This window comes from Coffea arabica, chromosome 3e (genome assembly GCF_036785885.1).
Source record: "Coffea arabica cultivar ET-39 chromosome 3e, Coffea Arabica ET-39 HiFi, whole genome shotgun sequence".
Lineage (NCBI taxonomy): Eukaryota > Viridiplantae > Streptophyta > Magnoliopsida > Gentianales > Rubiaceae > Coffea > Coffea arabica.
Genome location: NC_092315.1, coordinates 2,472,575 through 2,495,608, shown reverse-complemented (window position 1 = coordinate 2,495,608; position 23,034 = coordinate 2,472,575). Strand labels below are relative to the sequence as shown.

Sequence of the window (23,034 nt, the reverse complement as noted above, 5' to 3'; positions counted from 1 at the left end):
TACTGGTTGCTTGCAACTTTGCATCTCCTCTTTGTCCGTATCCAGAATGTCTCATGTTTTAAGTACATAGACTGTATCATTGCTGCTTTAAATTCTTTTACCACTTTCCTCTAGAAAAAAGCACGTTTAGCATGCCCAAAGATGAGTTTTTTTTTTAATTTTTTAATCCAAGTTTGTATTGATAAGAGCATTTGTGTGACTGCAATTCAAGTACAAGCAAAATGGAAAGGAAGAAACATCTTTCTTTCTTTCTTTTTTTAATGGATATATTGAACAAATCTAAGAAAATAATCAAACATAAATCCTGAAAAACAATAAAGATTTCAGCAATCCTACTTGAGATGTCAAAAGAAAGAAAGAAAGAAAGAAAGAAAAGACCAATCAAAAAGAAAAAGAACAAAGAATCAATCCTATGAAGTACACTATTATTTTTTTTTTTTTGATCAAACTACTATTATTAACTCTACATCAAACTTCAATTGGTTTTCATCAATTGACTTTACCTTGGAAATTAGTATTTGAACTAAAACAATAGAATGGCTAGCATGTCTTTTCGCAAGTATAGTACCACCACTGCCTACGGTATATGCCCAAGTTCCAAAATTCAGTGAGCCTTTTGCTGCCACAAAGCATAGGATTTTTGTTGGCTTATTAGTACGGAAATTTTTACATGGATGAAATTATTTGCACATATTTCCACGCTGTTTCTCTCTCCCTTGTCCCTCCCCCTCTCCCTCTCCCAACTTGTACAAATACAAGTACAGCCATTTTTCAAAGATCTCTCTTAGAAGAGTAAAGATCTAAGCGCTATTGAATCAATTCTCTCCGAAAAAGTCTATAACTTGACTACACTTTTACAAAGTTGGGCTCTTGTTCTCCCCATTGTTAAACAAACATTAGAGATCATCGCCAAATTTTTCCCTTTTTAGTTGAAATTTTGAAGATACTCTTGTTCTCCATCTATCTCATCAAATACGCTGCTTCCAAGAATCTTTTTTTGTTTTCATCTACAAAATCTTGAGTTTATATTTTGACGAAAACCCAGTATAAGTTCCCACATTTATCCTCACAGGAGTTAGTTATTTAACTGTTTCTTGGATTTATGTTAAGGGGTTCTTCCCATCTTTTTTGTTTGGCTAATTGTTTTTTTTCAGCTCTAGAGTCTCACTGGAGTTTTAACTTGAGTGTATTTTGGCTAATTATTTCTTGGTTTTTCTTAAATTGACTGTTTATTTTCTTCTGCAATTGTTTTGATCCAACCCCGAAAAAAGAAGGGATCTTTTGCTTAACGCTTTGCTTGGAAGTCAATCTTTGTGGTTGTCATCTGATCTACGCTTTGCTTAGTGATTCTATTTAGTTGTTGTTTGATGCTTGGCTGCTGAAATATGCAGGCTGATCAGCGGAAAAAGGTATTGCCCCTTCTTTTGCAATCAAATTTTATGTTTATTTCTGGTTATATTTTCTATATGTACGGATATTTACTAAATGCTTATGCTATAAGATCTATTTCTTTATCCAGAGCAATAAAATCTCCAAGAATCTGTTTTATTCAATGTACATATCTGAGAGATTTAATTATACTGGTGTGGAATGTGGAGAAGATCTTAAAGATAAAGGATTTGCTTGATGCTTTGTTTTCTTTATCAATACTATCGTTTTGTGACAGAAGATGAAACAGTTTTGAGAGTGCAGCCCTGCTTATGATTTCTTCAAATTGGGATTCATTTTGTAGTATTTTTCACTCTAGGATTGCGTTGATAAGATTTTTGTGGCTTTGAATAATAGAACAAATTGGAAAGTAGCTGTAGGTTGTTCTACTTTTTTGGCCCATTTCATTTGCTAGACATTTTTGCTCTTGTCACCTTAGATCACAGAACAATTGACATGTGTATCGGTGTATTACTGACTAGAAATGAAATTCCAAGTGTACGGTGTAATGCAACTTGCTATTTATACTTTATAGTTACCCTCCTTACTTTGTAGCACAATTAGAGAGTTTAGTAGGGTTGTTGTCATCCTCAGACACCTGCCACCCTCGACTTATTACTATTGAAATTGTTTAAATGGTAAGTTGCATTCTATTTTCACTTTTTTGTTCCTTAAGCTTGCAGTGGAAGAATTCAATAAAATTCTAAAATCTCAGTTATATTTTTGCCTGATTTGGGAGTGCAATTGCTAAAATTGTTTTCTTTTTAATGCCTTATGAAAAGTGGGTAGTGTGTGTTCCAATGCTAGGAAATTTGTAATTGAGATGCATGTGGCATCAAATATCTAACATTTCACCATTGGTTGACAAATGATCCTGGTAAAATGACTCCTCACGAGGAACACTATTTGAGAAATAATTAAGGCCCATGGTGGATGGTGGCGGAGGGAGGGCTAGGGGGATTCGAAAGGGCTTTGCTTTTTTTAAGTTTTCAATACTTCTAAAAGTGCTTTGGTAGTCAACTAGTATTTCCAACTAGCTGAACCTTTTAACTTGTAAAATACCTGTTTCTTTAAGTACTATATAATTTTGGCTTGATAATGATGGTGGATGTTTTGCTTCTTCTGTATAGGACTTCTAAGCTGCAAGTTTTAGGGATTTGAGTTAACAATTATTTTAAATTTGAATTTGGAATTTGATAGATGCTAATTTTTCTTTTTGACGTATACTGTTCAGTTGTATCATATGATGTCAATGACACGGTATGTTAAATTTTCATGATGCAGGCATCTATAGATGTAGATTTCTTTACAGAATATGGTGAGGGTAGCAGATACAAGATAGAGGAAGTGATTGGTAAGGGTAGTTATGGTGTTGTATGCTCTGCTTATGATACACATCTTGGAGAAAAAGTTGCAATAAAAAAGATAAATGACATCTTTGAGCATGTCTCCGATGCCACACGTATCCTTCGTGAGATAAAGCTTCTTAGGCTTCTTCGTCATCCGGATATTGTTGAAATTAAACATATCTTGCTACCTCCATCTAGAAGGGAATTCAAAGACATATATGTGGTATTTGAACTTATGGAATCTGATCTACATCAGGTCATCAAGGCAAATGATGATCTGACGCCAGAACATTACCAATTCTTCCTATACCAACTTCTTCGGGGCTTGAAGTATATACACACAGGTAATATTTGGTTTAGCAAAGCAACTTTAATGTCTATCTTTGGGTATTTTGACAAAACCACAAATTTACAGTATTAAAGAAGCTAGGCTTTTCACTTAGCTAAGTTACGTACATGGTAAGGCTACAGGACCATTTCCAGATCTGATAATCATAGTTCTTTGATGCAGCTAATGTCTTCCATCGTGATTTGAAACCTAAGAACATCTTAGCTAATGCTGACTGTAAGCTCAAGATATGTGACTTTGGTCTAGCTAGAGTGGCATTCAATGATACTCCTACTGCGATATTCTGGACAGTAAGTTCTTGCTTATGCCTTTTGGTGATATCTTTGCCCACTGGACTAGTGCTTTATAAGAACTGCATTAGGCATTTAGAATTTGTATCTTTTTTATCTTTTTTTTTCTATTTTTATTTGTATTTGTATTTTTGTTTTTATTTTTATATATTTTTTTGGTGCTTTTAGGATTATGTTGCAACAAGATGGTATAGAGCTCCTGAATTGTGTGGATCCTTCTTCTCCAAGGTGCAAATTTCTGAATTTTAAACTTCATATTGCTTGATCTGAGTCAATGTTAAGTACCTCTGGAACTCTGTACCCATACACATGTTCTAACAAATGTTTATCATCAACCTTTTACCAGTACACGCCGGCTATTGATATATGGAGCATCGGTTGCATATTTGCAGAACTTTTGACTGGAAAACCTTTATTTCCAGGAAAAAATGTAGTTCATCAATTGGACCTGATGACTGATCTACTCGGAACACCATCTTCTGAAGCCATTGCTAGGGTCTGTTTGCTGTGATTTTTTTCTTGTATACGCAAAATTGTACTGTTAATTTTTTTAATCTTTATATTTTATTTACCTTCTGCTCACAGATAAGAAATGAAAAGGCCAGGAGATACTTAAGTAGCATGAGAAAGAAAAAACCTGTTCCTTTCTCCCATAAGTTCCCAAATGCAGACCCCCTTGCTCTTCGTTTGTTGGAAAGGATGCTTGCTTTTGATCCCAAAGATCGGCCTAATGCAGAAGAGGTACACCTTATCTGTTAGTGTGTTGTTTCAAGTCTTGGCAAGTCAATATGTCTCCAGCTTCTTAAAGTGCATATTGCATGCAAGCCATCAGGCTCTTGCAGATCCATATTTCAGGAACTTGGCCAAAGTTGAGAGAGAACCTTCAGCTCAGCCTGTCTCAAAAATGGAATTTGAATTTGAAAGACGTAGAATAACAAAAGAAGATGTAAGAGAATTAATTTACCGGGAGATTCTTGAATATCATCCGAAGATGTTGAAAGAGTATTTAGAGGGAACAGAACCAACAAACTTCATGTATCCGAGGTACTATATTCAAAACTAAATCTCTTGTACGGTTTTGCTGTTGAATACCTGTTTGTTTGCGTTTAACAGGATATTTGAAACATCTTGCAACATTCTTGCACACTTCATTTTACTGCTTCCTGACCTCCCTTTTAGTTCTTCTCTTTGTTCAATAAACCTGAGAGCTATGCATGTTTCAACATAAGTATTTTAAGTTCAGTGCTTGAAAATACGTTTTATTCTATGCAGGAATATGTAAAAAATGGAAATATTTGCTTATAATGATCGCACTATTCTGAACCTGTTATTCTTTATTTGTGTTTCAAATTTGTCTTTTTAAGTGAGTACTGCTTGTCTGTTTCAAAATTAGATGACTGCACGTATGCTGTTTGACTGCTCTGGCATGAATTTATGCTAGTTCAGATCATGAAGATGTTTAGTCTGGTGCATTTGGCACATTGAGTAGTACTTTCATTGGTTTGCATTCAATGTTTTGGTTTAAGTGGCCCAAAAAGGTTGGTCGGATGAGAAAAGCAATATTATTTATGACTCTCATGCTTGCTGTATTGCTATTTATGGATCCAATGTATTTCACTTTTTCCTAGTACGAAAGTTTGAATTTGTGTCTCATTCTCGTTTATGTATCTATTCCTTTGAAGTTTATCTATGGTCCATGTCATTGTTTAATGGGAGAACGCAAGTGTCCCATAGGATATCTGTTTGACTCAACTTGAGACTCAAAGGGTTATTCTCTTGTTTACAATTTTTTTTTCCTATGAAATAGTCCTAAACCTCCCCAGGGACATTTTCCTACCTATATTTATTAGATTGATGGATTTTTCTATCATTTTGTTCCAGTGCTGTTGATAAATTCAAGAAGCAATTTGCTTATCTTGAGGAGTGCTATGGGAATGGTGGAGCTGCTGCTCCTCCTGAAAGGCAGCAAGCTTCATCCTTACCAAGGTAGCTTCTGGCATATTTCTTGTGATCCTTTTACTCGGCTTTCAAGCTTTTCTTTGAGTTACCAGATTTATTTTTTCTGCTTCTATGGGGAACTAAAACTTGCTTTGGTTGCAGGCCCTGTGTTTTGTACTCGGATAACTCAACACAGAATGCAGCAGAAGTTGCAAATGATCTCTCGAAATTCTGCATAAAAGAAGTTGAGAAGTCAAATACGGACAGAATTTCTGGGATCCCTATGTCAAGACTTCCTTTGCAAGTGCCTCCGAGCATTCAAGGTTTGTCCATGCCTTATGAGGACAAACAGACTTTTAAAATGCTTTCCCATATTACTAGTGAAATTTCTTTGACGAAGCGCTATGTTGATATGCTTCAAACATGTTGCGGTTCCCCCATTTACGAAAGCAATTAACTCATTTCCCCTTTTTCATTTCACTTGGAGAATTGTAACTAGGCTCATACTTTTGCTTAAAGGTGGGAAGAGGTGAGGTGTTTAGCATTTGTTTCAGGGTTTAACATTTGTTAGCCACTTTTTGAATTCACCATGGGTCCTGCATGAAGACATACAAGAACCAAGATATCTACCACCAACAAAAAAAAAAAAAAAGGTTATCTGTGTTGGTCAAACTTTTTCCTGAAGAACAAAAGTGCCTTTTCTTTCGAGCAGAGAGATTAATTAGAACGCATTTACCTATATGGTGCTCTGTTTTAGGATTTTAAACATATACACAGTGTCTATGTTTCTAACATTCATGCATGTCAATTCTCAAGGTATCAGCACATTAAGATTCTTGTATGCCAGCCTGAATCTTTGTGGTTTTCACAGCAGGTGCTGCTAGACCTGGGAAAGTTGTTGGTTCAGTGTTGCGTTACAACAATTGTGGGGCTGCAGCAGCAGCTGCAGAGGCTATTGAGCAGCGAAGAATGGCTAGGAATTCTGCCGTTCCAAATCAATATGGTGTTTCTGCCTCTTCATATCCTAAGAGGCATCCATCCTATAAAAGTGATAAAGAAGAAAGTATTGAAGGACCTAACCCGTTGCAGCCTAAACCTGAGCAGTATATGGCGAGGAAAGTAGCTGCTGCTCAAGTTGGATCTGGAAGTCAGTGGTATTGATCTTCACATGAACTTTGGCAGACTGTTACTTCCCAGATTAAGCAAGCGCTTTGATGGATGATCCATCTTGATATACCATGACTGCTCTATATGATTTGTGGTTTGTTGTATAATTGGGACAGGGTGATTTGACAGAACTAGAAGCGCTCTTGAGAAGTTGAGAGTGTGTAACTCTTACATCGTCCATATGTGGTAAAGACTACTTTCTTTTAACAGCACTGATTTTGGGTGTAAAGAGGCAGGCATTTACTCGTTTCTACAACTGCTATTCTGATGAAGAGGGCATGTGGATGTTCGAACGAGAGCAATCTCCTTTCACTAATTGTTCTGTTCTTTTTCCTTAGTGATATCAGTTGTAAACTCCTTACATGATCTGTTACATCAGGACTACTGGTTTTGTGTCAATGAACCATTCTGTACTAAGAAATAAGTCTGTTTGGCCAACCCCATTTGGTATACAAGCCAAAAGTAGAGTAGCAAGAACTTTTACTTCTGCATCTCTGTGTTACTTACTGTTGAATCAATGGATAGGCTGCATACAATCAGAATCTACTGCTCAGTGATGGCAGTTCGATCTGTAAGGTCGTGCACTTGGTGGACAATCTAACCGTAAATTAACTAGATTCTTTAACTTCAAAAATTGAAAAAGCCATAAATGATTAGAACAAAAAGAACAGCCAAAAAGAATAATCCGACACAAAAGTAAATTTACGAGCAGAATTCATTTGTTAGTTTCCATTTTAATAGAGGAAAAAAAGAGCAAAATGGACAAAAGAGGCCAAGCGCCGCCACCCCCGCGCCCCCCCAAAAAAAAAACTAAAAAAAAGTGTGTAGAGGAGACAAACCCTAAATCTAGGATCCCATTAACGTCTAGACTGTCAACAAATTCTCTCAAATTGGCGGCAAAAATCTGTTACAGTTGTTCCCCGTACCCAACAATACCTATTCTTTGTTCCGATATTTCCTCATCTAATACCTCAATTCTCACACACAAGTACACAGTGTTTCTCTATAAACTCAAACCAAACTCAAATCGATGCTGGTAAGAAGGCTGTGCACATCTTTAGCCAAATTCAACAACAACCCATTTTTCCTCAGTCGAAAATTCATCAACCCTTTTGCTGAATTCCCCTCGAGCCCAGCATTCCTCACCTCCCCAAAAACTCTACAATTCACCTCCCACAGGCCAGTTTTACCGGCCCGGTGCTTCTTTTCTGCAAATTCACCAATGGGTGATGCTAGAAGACCTGCGGTAGTCCCCATACCATGCCCAGAAACTGCAGACCGGGCTGAGCTGTATCGGGCTTTGGAGGCCTCATTAGGATCCCCATTCAGCTCTGAGCCGCTGGTGCCTAATCCTAATCCTTTGGTGATTGTGATCAGTGGACCAAGTGGGGTTGGTAAAGATGCAGTTATCAAAAGGTTGAGGGAAGTTAGGGAAAGTATACATTTTGTTGTTACTGCAACGAGCCGGGCAATGAGGCCTGGTGAAATTGATGGCAAAGATTATTTTTTTGTGAGTAAAGAGGAGTTCTTGAAAATGATTGCGCAAGACGAGCTATTGGAATATGCGTTGGTGTATGGTGATTATAAGGGTATCCCAAAACAGCAGATTAGGGAACATATGGCTAAAGGGAGTGATATTGTATTGAGAGTCGATATACAAGGGGCCGCAACGTTGAGAAATATTTTGGGGAAGTCTGCTGTGTTCATCTTCTTGGTTGCTGAGAGTGAGGAGGCATTGGTGAAAAGGTTGATTGATAGGAAGACTGAGACTAAGGAGACCTTGCTTGTTAGAATTGCCACGGCCAAGGAGGAAATCAAGCATTTGAGCAATTTTGATTATGTGGTGGTGAATAAGGAAGGGGAATTGGATGGAACGGTTAAGTTGGTTGAGTCAATTATTGATGCAGAGAAGGCTAAAGTGAATCAAAGGAATATAGTCATTTAGTGCTGGAATGGTCTTCTCAATCGATTAGGTAAATTATGAAAATTTGATTCATTGGTTGTCAAAGCTAGAATGTTATGTTTATGGTATTGTCTCTTTTCTACAGTGAAACAATTTTTGTAGCTACAGTTGAGGCACTTCTCCTTTTTTCAAGTTAATGCAATGTTAGGTCCACTGTCAGTGAATTCTTGTCACCGTCTTTCAGCTTGAATACTTGGTACTCTCAGTGGTTTGGTGTTCATTCAATAAAACTGCGTGAGTTTAGATTTTTTCTTCAGTTTGTGGAGTGCTTAGGATTCAGTTTTATTCATAGCCCAATCTCAATACCTTCTGCAAAGTCTTCTTCAATAGAAATACTGGCTTGCTTAGGTCGAGTAAGTAACTGATGCTATTTTGGAGCCATTACTGTCTTTTTTTTTATTTTTAAGATATGGGTTTTACACAAAGATTCGTTTTCACAAATTTCAGTGTGTCCTCATGGTTTTTGGCATTGATCTTGTAGATGAGCTGAGGCATTGCATATATTTTATGAGAGAGAATGCAAAAGCAATGATCAGAAGTAACTGCATATGGATAATTCCTCCTGAAAGCCTGCTTAGCCAAAATGAAAATTGGGAAAAAAGTGGAAATATGCCCAAGTCAGCTAGTTAATCTTGAGTTATCGAGGGTTTAATTTCTTTCTATTCATAATTATAGGAAGTGAACTAAAGGCAGTGCAAGCATCTGGTTGTCATTGATATGTTGATAATGTTTAACCTTCTTTTTCCTCTTTCTGACAGTTATGTCCTTGCTGATTATTCTTTTTGAGTAATTGGTTCTTTAATTGGAGAGTTTGTAGCAGCTAGCACTCCAGAAGTAGTCATGCAATCAATCTTTAAAGACTCAAGTAGCTCATTTTCAGTAATCCGTAGCAGTGGCAAACTTGTTTCAATGTTGTTTTACTGATTTATATCACTATGAATAATGCTAAGGTTTTGTTTCGCTAAGGCCGTCTTACTTGTTTATTTTACTTGTACCTCTAGAGCAAAGCTGTGTATTAACTTATATTGCTCAAACTAATACTTTGAGCAGGATTCTCTCATTTTTTTCTTATACGTATTTTGAGTGGTCATTTACATATTGGCATATGTTTTGAGACTTTGATCCAGGGAAAAATTTAAAGTTTCTGAACCTTAAAACTTCATGAATTGAGTTGTTCTTTCACTTTTTCTCTGTCATCATATGAATTGGAGAATCATATGACAAGGGGAAAATTTTTAGTATTTTTTGTCGTCATTTATGTTTTCTAGCATACATTTTGAGACTTTGATCCAGGAAAAATTGCTAAGTTTCTGAACCTTAAGGTTGAAACATTGATGAATTGAAGTGTTTGTGAATCAAGTTGTTCTTTCACTTTTTCCCTTTCTCGTCATATGAATTAGAGAGTAATCATTCATCAACCATGTATTTGAAGATCAATACTTCCCATGCTTTCTTACAGTTGTATGTTCTTGTAGGCGGCAAATGGTATCTGCTGAGTGGTGGTGTCGGATTACTGTTTAATGTATATTCTGACTGTTGTTGATTGGTGACTTCATGGATACATAGTTGCAGTAATTTTTTCCCCTGTGCCACACCATGAGAGCTGAAACATGAGAAAGGTGGATGGTTGCTGGTTATTTGCTTAACACATTCAAAGAAGTTTTTCTTTCCAAAAAAAAATAATAATAAATATAAAGTGCTGTGAAAATTTTTTTCTTTTTTCATGCTGAACCACTGATTATGACATTTGAAAGAAAATTATGCTCTCCCTTTGATAAAACACAGATCACCTCTCAGAACTAGTGCTGGTTTCTTGAAGTAGAATGAAAGAAAAAGAAAACTGGCAAAAGACCGCCTTGAGATTTCCTGAATGGAAAATTTTGGCTTGTGTCAGCATGGATGATTTCTTAAATCAACCATCATTCATTTTACTTCTAAGTTTGAAAGTTTGGAGTGTTGTGGATTGCTGAAGCTAAACCTGCAACTGAAATACTTTCTCCTTCGAATGAAACAGATGGTGTGGCGAAAATGTCTCGTCTTCTCTATTATCCATTACTTCTTCTTGTTACTTGTATCTTTATCCAGCTCTACACTTCACATTATTATTTGTCATGAGGACTTGGAGGCATTTACCATGGTAATGATGTTGCTACGCCGCCACGCTCATCTTTGAGATAACTGCTGAAAGACCTGAGGTCGTTTGAGAAAATCTTCAGGTTTAGGTTTTGAATTGGAGGTGTTATACAAGAAATACTATTGTATTTTGTACAAGCAAGGGTATAACTTGTTCTGAGAACTTGTGGAATTTTGTGTTATAATTTTGCGTTAGTGTTTGAATCGTGCGAGTGAAAAGCAGAAGATGTGCAGATGTTTCGCTGTTCCTTCAGAGTAAATCAAGAACGTGTTGGAAGACTTTGGACCAAAGACTTTATACAGGAAAAACCAGAGACTTGCTTATTGTAGCTAATCAATCTTTATGTATCTTATCGGGAAAATCTTCAGCTTTGGGCTCAAACATATCATTTCTATTAAGAATGTCTTCATATATAGCGTGACTTTCGGATGCAAGCAATCTTATATTTGTTGAATAATGCAGCTTAATTATCGATCTTTTCCAGTCGAAGTCACATTCATAGATTCGTAAATGTTTTTAACTCTTATCTACTGTCGTGATGTAGGGTCTTTGTTCTATTTCTATGGTCATGAATGTTTTATCAAGTCTCCTTTACTAGAGACAAACAGGCTGTCAGCTGCGTCAGCTGCATGTTACATCCCACTGGGCAAAGCATTACTATTAGACAGATTGGGGACCGATCAAGGCTCAAAATAGAACCCAAGGTTTCTGTACAAAACACCATTTCTGTTCAAAGCTAATTAGGGGCCGACTATCCAATTACGTTCTTCTGAAACTCTATCAATTTCAAGAATGGGAGAGACAGTAGTATATGTCAAAAGTCACTAAAGAATCTTTTATAGGGGACCCAATCAATCGTGTAATGTACAGATCATAAATATTCCTTTCTAACGTGTCACTACAATCCCATTTTGCGAACAAAATGCAAGCAAACAAACAAACTCAGTGTTTCTTTATATATCTATATACAAAACAGAAAAAACAGCTTTTCATGAGGTTAAGGTATCATTAGTTGTATAAGAAGAAGACTGCTTCCACGTCTGTGTTCTGTCATGGAACCACATAATCTATGTTTGTTTGTTTTGTCATGTTAGATGCACAATCTTGCAAGGAAGGGAAGTATGGCCACATATGATACAAGCCTTTTTGCTTAACTCAACATGAGACTCTCGCCATAAACCAATCCTACAAGCCACAGCCATCTACATTGCCAATACTGCACAATCTAGACAACTTCCATGAATGCAGTCATAGCCCATAACCAGAGAATTGATCAAGAACCATTCAATTTCTTCAACTTAGAAGTTGAATCGAGACATAATCATCAGCACGAGATAGCAAGATTAGTAGTAAAGAGGTATGGATTTGATTATATGGAATAGGGCCAGCTTGATCAAGTGGAGAGCTTGGAATTTCTCTGGATAGATAATTTCTCTGTCAGCATTATGCTTGGACGTGTCATTGATAAGAATCACAATCGCTAATAGAAAATTCAGGGATTCAAGTCTCTAAAGTCTAAACCAGAGATAATGCATTGCATTGAATTGGAATGTGCTTTTCTGTACTTTACAAAGATATGTTTAGGAGAAAGGTCAAAATGCTTCCAATTAGTAAACATGACATGGCAAAACTAGCTGCACAAGCAATTTGGTTGAATTTAACCATTCTGCCCTGCTTTAACGCTTGATCAGCAGACTTGCACGTCACACAACCCACGTCAAAGTCGAACAAGGCTTTAAGCAATAGTTTTTTTTCCTGTCGCTGAATTTTTGGCAGAAATTGATCAAGAAATTATGATCTCTGAGAAGGGTTTTTGTAAAGTTAGATGTACTCTCAGCATAAATTCTATGAGTAACAAAATATCTTTTTATCTGAGCAACTTGTGCAATAAGCAACTTAATCACATTCAATTTGCAAATGAGTACGTATGAAAGTTCTGTTTAGTTATTGGAATGGATATTAAAGGTCTGCTGCTAAAACTCAAAGATGAACAACTTTATTGCCCCTTTTTTCAGTTAGAATGAAGGAGACTTTTAATTCTTTAAAGGATGACCAACCAATCCGACCAAGCGAAGAAACTTCATAAATCGAAACAGCCCATCAAAACCAAGGTGTTAAGTAAGGGTGAGCTGCCTGGCAAAGACAATCTTATGTCAAGACTGAAGGATTAGATAATCCAAAAACAAAAGCAAACTGCTTACTAACTACCTACAGAAAAGAGATTTGGCTGAAAGAAAAGCAACTTGCCTTTCTTTTTCCTCCAAATTTCCACTGTTTAAAACTTGAAGCCCAAGCTCATTTCCCTTTGGTTGTTATATAAACTCCAGTCGGAAAACTCTTTTTTTCGACAGCCATCAGGATCAAGAACCAAGAACTTTACACCTTAAACTCCATCCTATCCTAACGATCCCAGTGCCATTGTCAAGTCAAACTACAAACAAACTAAACTGCCTGGCTATTCTTTTGTTAATGCTCAGAAGAAGTCAACGATGAATCCTGCATCGTCGATAGATAGTGAAGGAAGCATCCATCTGCAGGTATCTGAGCTCAATGCAAGGATTAGTGAAGCAGGCAGTTCAGGTCCAGGTCCAAGTCCAACAACAATCTTACAACCTCAAAGCTCTATTGAGACAAAGAACACTAGTAGCACAGGCAGTTCAGTTACTGCAGCAAGGCAGGTAGAAGCAATCCGTGCACCAGAAAAGAAGCTGACCCTTTTTGCTCTGAGGCTTGCTGTGCTGGAAAAAGCAGCAACTGGATTGGGAACTCTAGGTTTCATATGGGCTACAGTTGTTCTTCTTGGTGGTTTTGCCATCACTTTAGACAAAACAGATTTTTGGTTCATAACCATTATTCTGCTGATTGAGGGCACAAGGATATTTAGCAGGAGTCATGAGCTTGAATGGCAACACCAAGCCACATGGTCCCTTGCTGATGTTGGAATTAGTAGCTTCCGCGCAATCAGATCAAGCTCAAACTTTGTCATCAAAACTGTCAAGGCAATTTTTAGGCCTATTGCTGCTGTTGGAAATCCAGGCAGGGGACAGAGCAGGGAGATCATCACACAGAGCATCCATCAGGCAAACCGAAACAACTGGCATCAGAAGAGGATGCCAACTCGAACGTGGAATAGCTCAGAGGTTCCTCTCATTCCGTATGCTTCATGGGTGTTCATATCAAGAAATATTAGTAAATTGTTGTATTGGCTCCAACTCATCTCCGCTACGACCTGTGTAGTGCTCTCCCTGATGAAGCTTATCAAGAGAAACTTTGGCGCTGTGTCCAAAGATGACTCAGACAAGAGGAACAGGAAGGCAGCTTTGATTATATTCTATTCATTAGCTTTGGCGGAAGCACTGCTGTTTCTCCTGGAGAAAGCCTATTGGGAGTGGAATGTAACGTTTCGCAAAATATTGGATGAGGTGAACAAGCAGTGTGAGATGGGGACATCAGGTATGCTTGCAATTAGAAGGTTTTTCTATGATGCATATTCACAATGTGTTTATGGAAGCGTTTTTGATGGCCTGAAAATGGATATGGTTTCGTTTGCGATGGATCTCTTGGGCTCGAACTCCCCTGATGAACAGCTTATGGGGGCTCAAATTCTGGAAACATTTTCAAAAAGCAAGCGGTTTTCTGATGACACCCTCCAAAAGATTGGTATAAACTTATCTGTAACAGAAAGGTTAGTCGAAATGTTGAACTGGAAAGACCCTGAAGAAGAACAGATCAGAAAATCAGCTGCAGAAATTGTGGCACACCTTGCTGGTAAAAAGCAGAATTCTCTTAGGGTAGCTGGTATACCAGGTTCAATGGAATCAATATCATCCTTGCTCCACATCAGCAGGAGCTTTGGTGATGCAGCTGATGAAATACCAGAAAAGAGAATCATCTTCGATGATGGACATTATAGCTTCTGGACATTCAACCATTTGGGGCTCACAATTTTGAAGCAGCTTGCTCGCGACCATGACAATTGTGGGAAGATAGGGAATACAAGAGGCCTCCTGCCAAAAATCATAGATTGCACACACGCAGGAGAGAGGCTCCTGACGGATGCGACAGCCACACCCTCTCAGATTTTAACAGTGAAGCGATCTCTGCAGGTAGTAAAAAGACTGTCCTGCACTACTGGTGCCACGGGCAAACAGCTCAGGAAAGAAATTTCAGAGATAGTTTTCACAATCAGCAATATCAGAGACATATTGAGGTATGGGGAGAAACATCCAACACTGCAAAAGTTAGGAATAGATATCCTAAGAAATCTGGCAATGGAAGAGGACGCAACAGAGAGAATTGGTGGCACAGGTGGGGTCCTCAAGGAGCTGTTCAACATCTTCTTCAAGCAGGTGACAGATGAAAAGCACAAAGATGTAAAAATTGCAGCAGGAGCAGCACTATCAATGCTGGCATTTGAAAGCACAAGTAATTGCTTGCGCATATTGAAATTAAATGTCACTGAAAAGCTTGTTAAAGCGTTAGAGTTAGAAGATCCACTACTTCGAATTAATGCAGGCAGAATTCTACGAAATTTATGTGTATCCAGCGGAGAAGATAGCTTTGATCAACTGCACCACCTTACTGATGCAGGGCCAACGGTAAATTGTAATAACTACATTGCAAAAGCTTTTTCTTCATCCCTTTTCTTGTTGCGCTATGTGGTCATAATTCATGAAAGGAAACAACATTGAATAATTATCAATTTTCCCCTTGCAGGTCCTTCAAGCAATCATGACAAAAGAAACCAAGTTGCAGGAAGTAATGATTGGATTAGCAGCACGTATTTTCAAGTTTATGACATCATGGGAATCAAGCATTATGTTTCAGAGAAGCGGGCATCCAAGAAGCTGAAGTGGCTAAGAAACTTGTCTCGACTCTGAAGCAATATCAGTATCCTTCCATCAGGGTTCCAAGGATGAGGAGGTTTGTTTTAGAGTTGGCAATCTGGATGATGAAAGATAAGAAAACAAACATCCTAACTTTCAAGAGTTTAGGGATGGAAGAACAGCTAGAACACATGATGGACACCATATCCGATATTGAGAGCTTCAATATTTTCTCTGGGACTGTAGGGCTGAGCCGACATAGCACAACAATTCATTCATTAGTTGAAATTGCAATGCAGCTGCTGGTAGATGGTTAAATTTGCCATCTGGAGAATGAATTTTGCAAAACAAGCATTGTATGTTGAATTTCTTGTATATACTATATACATAAAAATTTCACATAATAGAGATATTCTTTTTCTCTAAAATAATAAAGGATGTAATTATGCAAACTCATTATCCCCATTTCCCGATCTACTTTTCAAGCATTGATTTTTCATGAAAATTTTAATCTTACGTGCTATCCCTTAAATTGTAATGCAATTCAGAGATCATTTTACCTTAAAATGATGCGTGCCTAGAAGGAAGAGTAGCAAAGTAGAAAAGCACTGCTAATTATGAAAATAAAGAAAACACGATGCAGTCAATTTTTTGCATCATTGTGGATGAGCTGGACCAGATGTCTCTTCCCTTCACCATGCATGTTCAATTACCATGAATGCTTAATAGCATCATAAACAGAACTACCATCGTCGTTAGATGTAACCAAACTGCATCCAAAATGTTATATAACAGTAAAGCAAGTCATGTTGCTATCTGAAATTCTCCATCCTCTCAATTACATTGACTCCTGTCAGAGGTACATATAACACACAAAGACTGTATGTCATATTCCAAGTTACTAGTTTAAATCAGAATTTGGCTAAAGAAGACAATAAGCCACGACCTTAAGCTTAAATGACTTTCACCAGAAATAAGAACATGGAGATAGGACTGTAAGAAAAAGGGTATATACACTTCATATATCCAGGCACGAGAGAATACTACTTTTTACAAGCTCATCATTCTGTGATTTGTTTCATTTATTCATGCTTAGAATTCCTAGGGCACCATTAAAAACTCAAAAAGTCTTATGATTTACTGGTACACCAAATCCTACCAGAACTTGCATAAAATCTTAATAAATGGTCAGCCGCCATCAATAATTCCTGCTATATCCAAGGAGAAAAAACCTTCAATTTATATCCAGCATTGTGTAAAAGTTGGAGAATTATCACTGGCATCTTAGCCAAGTACTTTTGAAACCACTCCAGCACCAACTGTTCTACCTCCTTCTCGTAAAGCAAATCTTTGCCCTGTTTTACCAATAGGAAGCCAAGAATGCATTAGGTTTCAAAAGTTACATCTAACACACTTAAAGAAGCGAGTGCAAACGTATGAGTTGGGAAGTAAAGAATGGTTCAAGGCTAATAAATTAAATATGTAACCACAGCTAGCATAAACTAGCATCATTAGTTTTATAGATTGCAGACCACTAATGAAGAATATATCATAATTCAGGATACACATCTTAACAATACCTGAAACCTCTTAGTTAAAAACAACAGAAATAAGCTAAATATAAAGGGGAAGAAGGAGAAAAATCATGAACAGCATGCTAGTCAAAGGTCATCAGCTTGTTCAGTACACTCAATAATTGTTTGACCTAGAAATAAGATTTTCCACAAAGATAGGACAATGATCTGAGCCGATGGAAATATTTTGACTGTCAAAATGAATTGGTGTAAAACCAATTTAGCAACAGGATTTATCATCTCTTAAAATTAGCACAGATGCACATACAGGAAGCCAGGAAATTTGACTTTAGCCTCATAAGTTCAGGCTCAGGTATGACTACATAAATTTTCATGACCAGGCATACCTTGTTAACAAGTTTGTTTTCAACCGTCTGTTGCTGACACCCTTCCATTTAAAAGAATATGATAACTGTTAACTAACTATTGCCATAACTGTTTACAGTTGGGTCTAGCTACCACAAACACTATTACAATAACCCCGCTGTAGGAGTTTCAATGCATGCTCAGTTGCTTAACTTTATCTAGAGGTTAGCAATGATATGCCCTACCTTTCCATCACACAATGGAAGTAAATGAAATAATGCGTATGACTTTTTCTAAATGCACACTCATTCAAGCATGAAAGATGTAAATCTTCAACTACGGCACATGCTTTCCCAGCATTTTTTGGACACTAGGACAGTTGTTTAACTTCATAAAAGTACAAAGTAAATAGAGAACACCGGAGCTAAAAGGCATTTATGATTCATTACTCATAAGAAGATGGAATGTCGGAGATAAACCTGTTTCAAGAGGAACTGGAGATAAAAGCTCAAACTTTGCAGTCACATTATCTCCAGGCATGACCATCTTAATGTCTTCAGGTAAGATCACTTTCCCAGTAACATCTGCCGTCCTCATATAGAATTGTGGCATGTAATTTGAGAAAAATGCAGTGTGCCTACCACCTTCATCTTTTGTCAGAACATATATCTCAGCCTCAAAATTCTTGTATGTTTTTAGGGTATTTGGTTTTGATATAACCTGAAACAGTCAATTTAGTACAGTCAGGTAAATGATGCGAAGATTGCAAAGTTCAAGGTGCTGCAGGTTCTCAGGTGGAAAAATTCATGTTGCTGCTAAACTGACCTGTCCTCGCTGAACATCTTCTCGTTTTAAACCACGCAAAAGAAGGCCTACATTGTCACCAGCCTGCAGAAATATGAAATGGGGCATTCAAAAAAATATTCACCTCATGGGAACAGAAAGTTTGAAAAGGAAACTAATGTACTTGTCCACGATCCAAGATTTTCTTAAACATCTCTACACCAGTCACTGTGGTCTTTAGAGGGCCACCCTGCAGAAGTAAATAATTAAATAAGTATGCACCAGGGCAATCCAAAAGTATAGCAAATTTACATGTTTAGAAAGCAACAGCAGGTAATTTCCTCAATTTGAGGGAGACAGAAGTACCTGCGTCAATCCCAAGACTTCAACTTCCTCACCCACTTTGATGATGCCTTGTTCTATTCGGCCGGTGACAACAGTCCCGCGCCCCTTTCAAAAAAGCCACGGAATATATCACACAGGTAAGAAAATCATTAAAATCCAAGAGATGGTACCTGGAACGCAACAGTTCAAATTGGCAACTAGACTCATTAAATCTCTTAAAAAATTTAGCCTTCAAAAGAAATCTCAAGGTTTTCAAACAATGCAACAAGTAGACATTTCATATAATCTTTTAGATAACGCAATGACTACAGAACTTCCTAGAAGAGTCAGTTGCTTTAGACCTTTAAAATAAGGGCTGGAACTTGAGTCTGAAGCAGACACAGAATGATTTATGTGCATCCATTAACAGCACCAACATCTAATAAACATTGTAGACAATTAAGTAACAGCGAATGTAAGTCAGAAGATAAAGGCAACAGTGCTCAATACCAACTCTGTAGAAATAAAATTAGAGCTAGATTAATTTGCTCTCCCTTGAACATCTTACAGCAAAAATTGTTCCCTTACAATATCATTAACGACAAGTTTGAAACTTACTATTAATATACACAGGATGGATATTTATGAAAATAGAGTGCAGGCTAACCGGGGCACTGTATTAAGAAATCTCAGTAATATAAAGCACTATGCACCAATACTGTATGCTAAAGTACCTGGATGGAAAAGACATCTTCAATCGGCATGAGAAAAGGCTTTTCAAGCTGGCGAACTGGCTCAGTTATGTACTCATCAACAGCATCCATTAATTTTAAGATAGCCTCTTTACCAAGCTTCTCATTTGTTCCTTGCAGAGCTGACAAGGCCGAACCCCGAATAATTGGGATTTTATCCCCAGGGAATTTATAGAAAGTAAGCAATTCTGCATGAGTTTTTTGACAGATGAGCACAGATATCAACTAGCAATCTTGCTAAGCAGTTGGGCAAAGAGAAAGCACAAGATAAAAATCATTCAGGATACTCCACCTCGAAGCTCCATCTCAACAAGTTCAAGTAGCTCAGGATCCTCAACAGCATCAACTTTATTGAGAAAGCAAACTAAAGATGGTACACCAACCTGTGATACAAGATAGAAGTTATTTGAAGTATTAACTAATCAAACCAAGAATAGAAGCCACATACTTCATATGTTTTCTAAAGAACACTTGCAAAACCTGGCGCGCAAGCAAAATATGTTCCTTTGTTTGTGGCATGGGTCCATCTGGAGCAGATACTACAAGAATACCCCCATCCATTTGTGAAGCTCCAGTAATCATGTTCTGATTTCACGAAAATAATTATCAATTCTGAATCAGGTATCATTTTCCAATGGAACAGTGATATCCATTTTGAGAGGGTATTACAACCTCCCCCCCCCCCCCCTCGCTAACCCCACAAAAAAAAAAGATTGCTAGAGGAAAAACAAGGAATCAGGACTAACCAGGTCATATTCAGAGAGTTCTTATCTTATACCATCACTGTTCTTTTTGTTCTAGGGTAGAATTGAAATCCATAATCATGAAAGTATGTTCTATGACCAAACAGCTAAAATATCAACAATCAATATTTCCACTTGGAAGGACATATTTTCAACACCTCTATACGAAATAAGCATTCCTGATTGGTAAAGCTATGCATGCACCATTTAAGTGTTAATGCCAAATACATCAAAAGTTTCTTTCTTCAAGACATGTGATAGGACTACATCATTCCAAATGTTTATCCTTCTACTGTATCCATTAGATATCTAGGGGTACAGTGCCAAAGCACGGTTTTTGTCTAGTGGAAAGGAAAGTGGATGAATGAAACATTGAGCAGAATGTTATGCTCCAAAATTTCAGCATTTTGCTGGTCACTCTTCCACAATGCACAAGGTCTTGTGAGATTGAGAGCACATTTAGTCTGATGATTTGAAACGGGAGACTGAAGAAATCAATTTTTCAGGTAAAAAGAGTCCAAAGTACTCAATGGGGAAACAATAAGAAAAGATTACTCACTTTAACATAATCTGCATGGCCTGGGCAATCCACATGTGCATAATGTCTGTTAGCTGTTTCATATTCCACATGGGCCTAGGATGTCACGAAATAAGCTCACAAATCATTTCTATTGCGAGTCAAGTAGAAAGCAATGCTTACTATTAGAAGATAAGGACTAAGGGTTAAGGCCATATCATAACTGTAGCAATTGTAATCCCTCTCTTCTTCTCTTCAGGAGCCTTGTCAATCTCATCGAAGGCAATGGCTTTGGCTTTGCCCTGTTCAGACAGCACCTGAGAAAGCAAAATAGATGGATTTTATATTCAGCTCACATGGGCAACAACAACCATAAATGAATGGCTTTCCAGTACATCCAAATGCAACCAAGACGTTAAGCAACCTTTGTAATTGCAGCAGTCAGTGTAGTTTTTCCATGGTCAACATGTCCTATAGTGCCCACATTGGCGTGCGTCTTCCTGCATCCAAAATCAAGATGAGAAAAAACAGAGAAGAATTCAGCAAAGAAGAGAACTCTATCAATTGATCAAGCGATAACAAAAAAGGAATTAAATATATGGTCAACAGCTATCATTTTGTTACCTTGACCAAATTATTTAAACAGCTATAAATGCATGGCACTTTTAACTAGACCACGGTAACACCATCAAGTTGATGAAATGAGGTATACAAATTAAGGACTCCTCTAGGAAACAATCAAAACCTCAAGCCACATTCCCTTTCAAATACAGTGTTAACCAGATGACAGCTTACCTTCTAGGACAACAACATAGAATCATGCAAAAAAGGAGGAATTTAAAAAAAAAAAATGTTTCCAGGTTTTACAATGAATGAGAAGTTTCATTTCAATTGAAAATATTCATTCACCAGATTGCCACACAATCTAAAAAATTTTCCTTTTATCTAGAGAAATTGAGGGCTTTATAAAAGTAAAAACCTGGTAAATAAACGAGAGAGAAATTGACTTTTTCTCAGATGTATGCAATTGACTTTTTCTCAGATGTATGCTATATATTTTCCTTCCTTTACATTTTCTAAGAACTGTTTCTATATCTCCTGATGAGTCTAATAATTTTTTTTTTAATGGTGAGACACTCCTTTAGCACAATATTCCACCAATGAAGCTTCACAAAAATACTATCAATCATCAAATTCGCGTCATCAATGCTCTGAAATAAACCTACCTGAATATGATGAAATTTTAAGAAACCAATACAGGAGAAAATGGAGAAGCTAAACAAAGAAATATGATAAAATTATAAGTAACCAAAACAGGAGAAAATTGAGAAGCTAAACAAAGAAACCAACTTTTACAAGGATAGGGATATCCACCAATAGAAATCCCATATCACGAGACTAATTGAATAATCAAAATACGCTTTAACATCATCATTAACTAAAACATGATAAACATAAATATAACTCTACTCAGAAAAATCCAAAAGGCCTAATCTTTTCCCTTTCTCTCTTCTATAAAAAGGAAATAATAAACAAAATGGTACAATTAAATTCATCAAAATACAAAAACTCAAATACAATTGCATGCATGCAAATCCCGACACTGGAAATGGAAAATAAACAAGAACCCACGTAACCAAATAAAAAAATCTGAGCCGTTGGTCATCATAAACACACACAAACACACAGTGATCAAGAAAGGTCTCACTTACGTTCGGGCGAAAGTGGCCATGGAACGGCAGAAAGGGGAGAAATTGGACGTGGGCATGGCATTTCGGGCGAGTACCGAGTCAGCAACGAGGCAGTGAATCGGACTTGGCCCAGGAGAACGACTGTAGTGAGCGGGTGAGAGGAGTGGGAGGACGACATGCTTTGAATTCCGTGCCCTTATCATCATCGCAGTTGCAGCAGCAGTCATTTCGGTCGTCTTTCGCACGACTATTTTCTTGCAGCCGTCTTATCAAGAAATTGAAGTGTGGCATGAGAATTGAGAAACCTCAATATGTATGGGACGCGAAGGGTTTTAGACAGGGTTTAAGAACTGCGTTTGGCAACGTCTAATCCTAAATATGTACAAGGTTTACTGGTCGAGTTTATCTGGTCATGATTATGATTATGATTATTAGTCTTGTAGCTCAAGCGAAATGAAGTTTCATCGATCAAAACGTTATAGTAAACCTTAGTTTTATATTGATTTTTTCTGATAAAGGACCAGTTCATTCATTCGCGGACCATTTCACAAGCGTATGGCCTAGTGAGATAGTCTAGGGACGAATCACAAAATTTTTACGTTTGATACTTTTCGAGTATTTAGGTGTATTATTTTTCTTCTTTTCTCGAGACATGGCGTCAAAAATATATATATATATGCATTTAGTGTGAGTAAACATTTATATTTATTTAGGAAAAAAAGAAAAGAAAACGAGAACAAAATTTTTTATTAGAATACAATGTACCTTCTGACCACTGAACCAATCCTAATGATCAATTATTAATATTATTTGAAGGGACAAATTCCATTTTACCTACAAAAACCTCCATAATCTTACTAATAATTTCAACCTGTTCAGAAAAGAGTCACATGTAAGCTA

The 23,034-nt window shown here is 37.2% G+C and overlaps 3 protein-coding genes and 1 pseudogene across 10 annotated transcripts; 3 read left to right on the top strand and 1 right to left on the bottom strand.

The window, feature by feature from the left end:
- The first annotated feature begins 642 nt into the window (after positions 1 to 642).
- Positions 643 to 6,959, top strand: LOC140038832 (mitogen-activated protein kinase 15-like). 2 transcript variants are annotated; one of them, XM_072084281.1, is made up of 10 exons: positions 643 to 1,409; positions 2,713 to 3,121; positions 3,289 to 3,416; positions 3,585 to 3,644; positions 3,763 to 3,912; positions 4,002 to 4,157; positions 4,249 to 4,460; positions 5,298 to 5,402; positions 5,517 to 5,677; positions 6,229 to 6,959. In XM_072084281.1, exons 1-10 carry the CDS (start codon positions 1,386 to 1,388, stop codon positions 6,513 to 6,515), a joined length of 1,692 nt encoding a protein of 563 aa, XP_071940382.1. In that variant the 5' UTR covers positions 643 to 1,385; the 3' UTR covers positions 6,516 to 6,959. The 2 variants fall into 2 exon arrangements, with proteins under 2 accessions (XP_071940382.1, XP_071940381.1); XM_072084280.1 differs by having other exon boundaries at positions 6,226 to 6,959.
- A 328-nt stretch (positions 6,960 to 7,287) lies between these two features.
- Positions 7,288 to 11,031, top strand: LOC113734058 (guanylate kinase 2, chloroplastic/mitochondrial-like). 5 transcript variants are annotated; one of them, XM_072084283.1, is made up of 2 exons: positions 7,288 to 8,494; positions 10,499 to 11,031. In XM_072084283.1, the coding sequence occupies exon 1, from the start codon at positions 7,552 to 7,554 to the stop codon at positions 8,464 to 8,466; it is 915 nt and encodes a 304-aa protein (XP_071940384.1). In that variant the 5' UTR covers positions 7,288 to 7,551; the 3' UTR covers positions 8,467 to 8,494; positions 10,499 to 11,031. The 5 variants fall into 5 exon arrangements, 4 of the variants coding, with proteins under 4 accessions (XP_071940384.1, XP_027116179.1, XP_027116178.1 ...); XM_027260378.2 differs by having other exon boundaries at positions 10,270 to 11,031; XM_027260377.2 differs by having other exon boundaries at positions 9,243 to 11,031.
- Positions 11,032 to 12,680: 1,649 nt separating this feature from the next.
- On the top strand, positions 12,681 to 15,900 carry LOC113736358 (uncharacterized; annotated as a pseudogene).
- A 538-nt stretch (positions 15,901 to 16,438) lies between these two features.
- LOC113738189 (elongation factor Tu, mitochondrial) lies at positions 16,439 to 22,681 on the bottom strand. Of its 3 annotated transcripts, XM_027265417.2 has the most exons (12): positions 22,156 to 22,677; positions 20,868 to 20,943; positions 20,668 to 20,760; positions 20,486 to 20,560; positions 19,664 to 19,768; positions 19,476 to 19,566; positions 19,166 to 19,371; positions 18,474 to 18,557; positions 18,292 to 18,357; positions 18,150 to 18,212; positions 17,804 to 18,044; positions 16,439 to 16,799 (listed from the first exon to the last, which is right to left on the bottom strand). In XM_027265417.2, the coding sequence occupies exons 1-12, from the start codon at positions 22,359 to 22,361 to the stop codon at positions 16,729 to 16,731; spliced, it is 1,377 nt and encodes a 458-aa protein (XP_027121218.2). In that variant the 5' UTR covers positions 22,362 to 22,677; the 3' UTR covers positions 16,439 to 16,728. The 3 variants fall into 3 exon arrangements, with proteins under 3 accessions (XP_027121218.2, XP_071940379.1, XP_071940380.1); XM_072084278.1 differs by lacking the exon at positions 18,292 to 18,357 and having other exon boundaries at positions 22,156 to 22,681; XM_072084279.1 differs by lacking the exon at positions 19,664 to 19,768 and having other exon boundaries at positions 22,156 to 22,680.
- Positions 22,682 to 23,034: the final 353 nt, after the last annotated feature.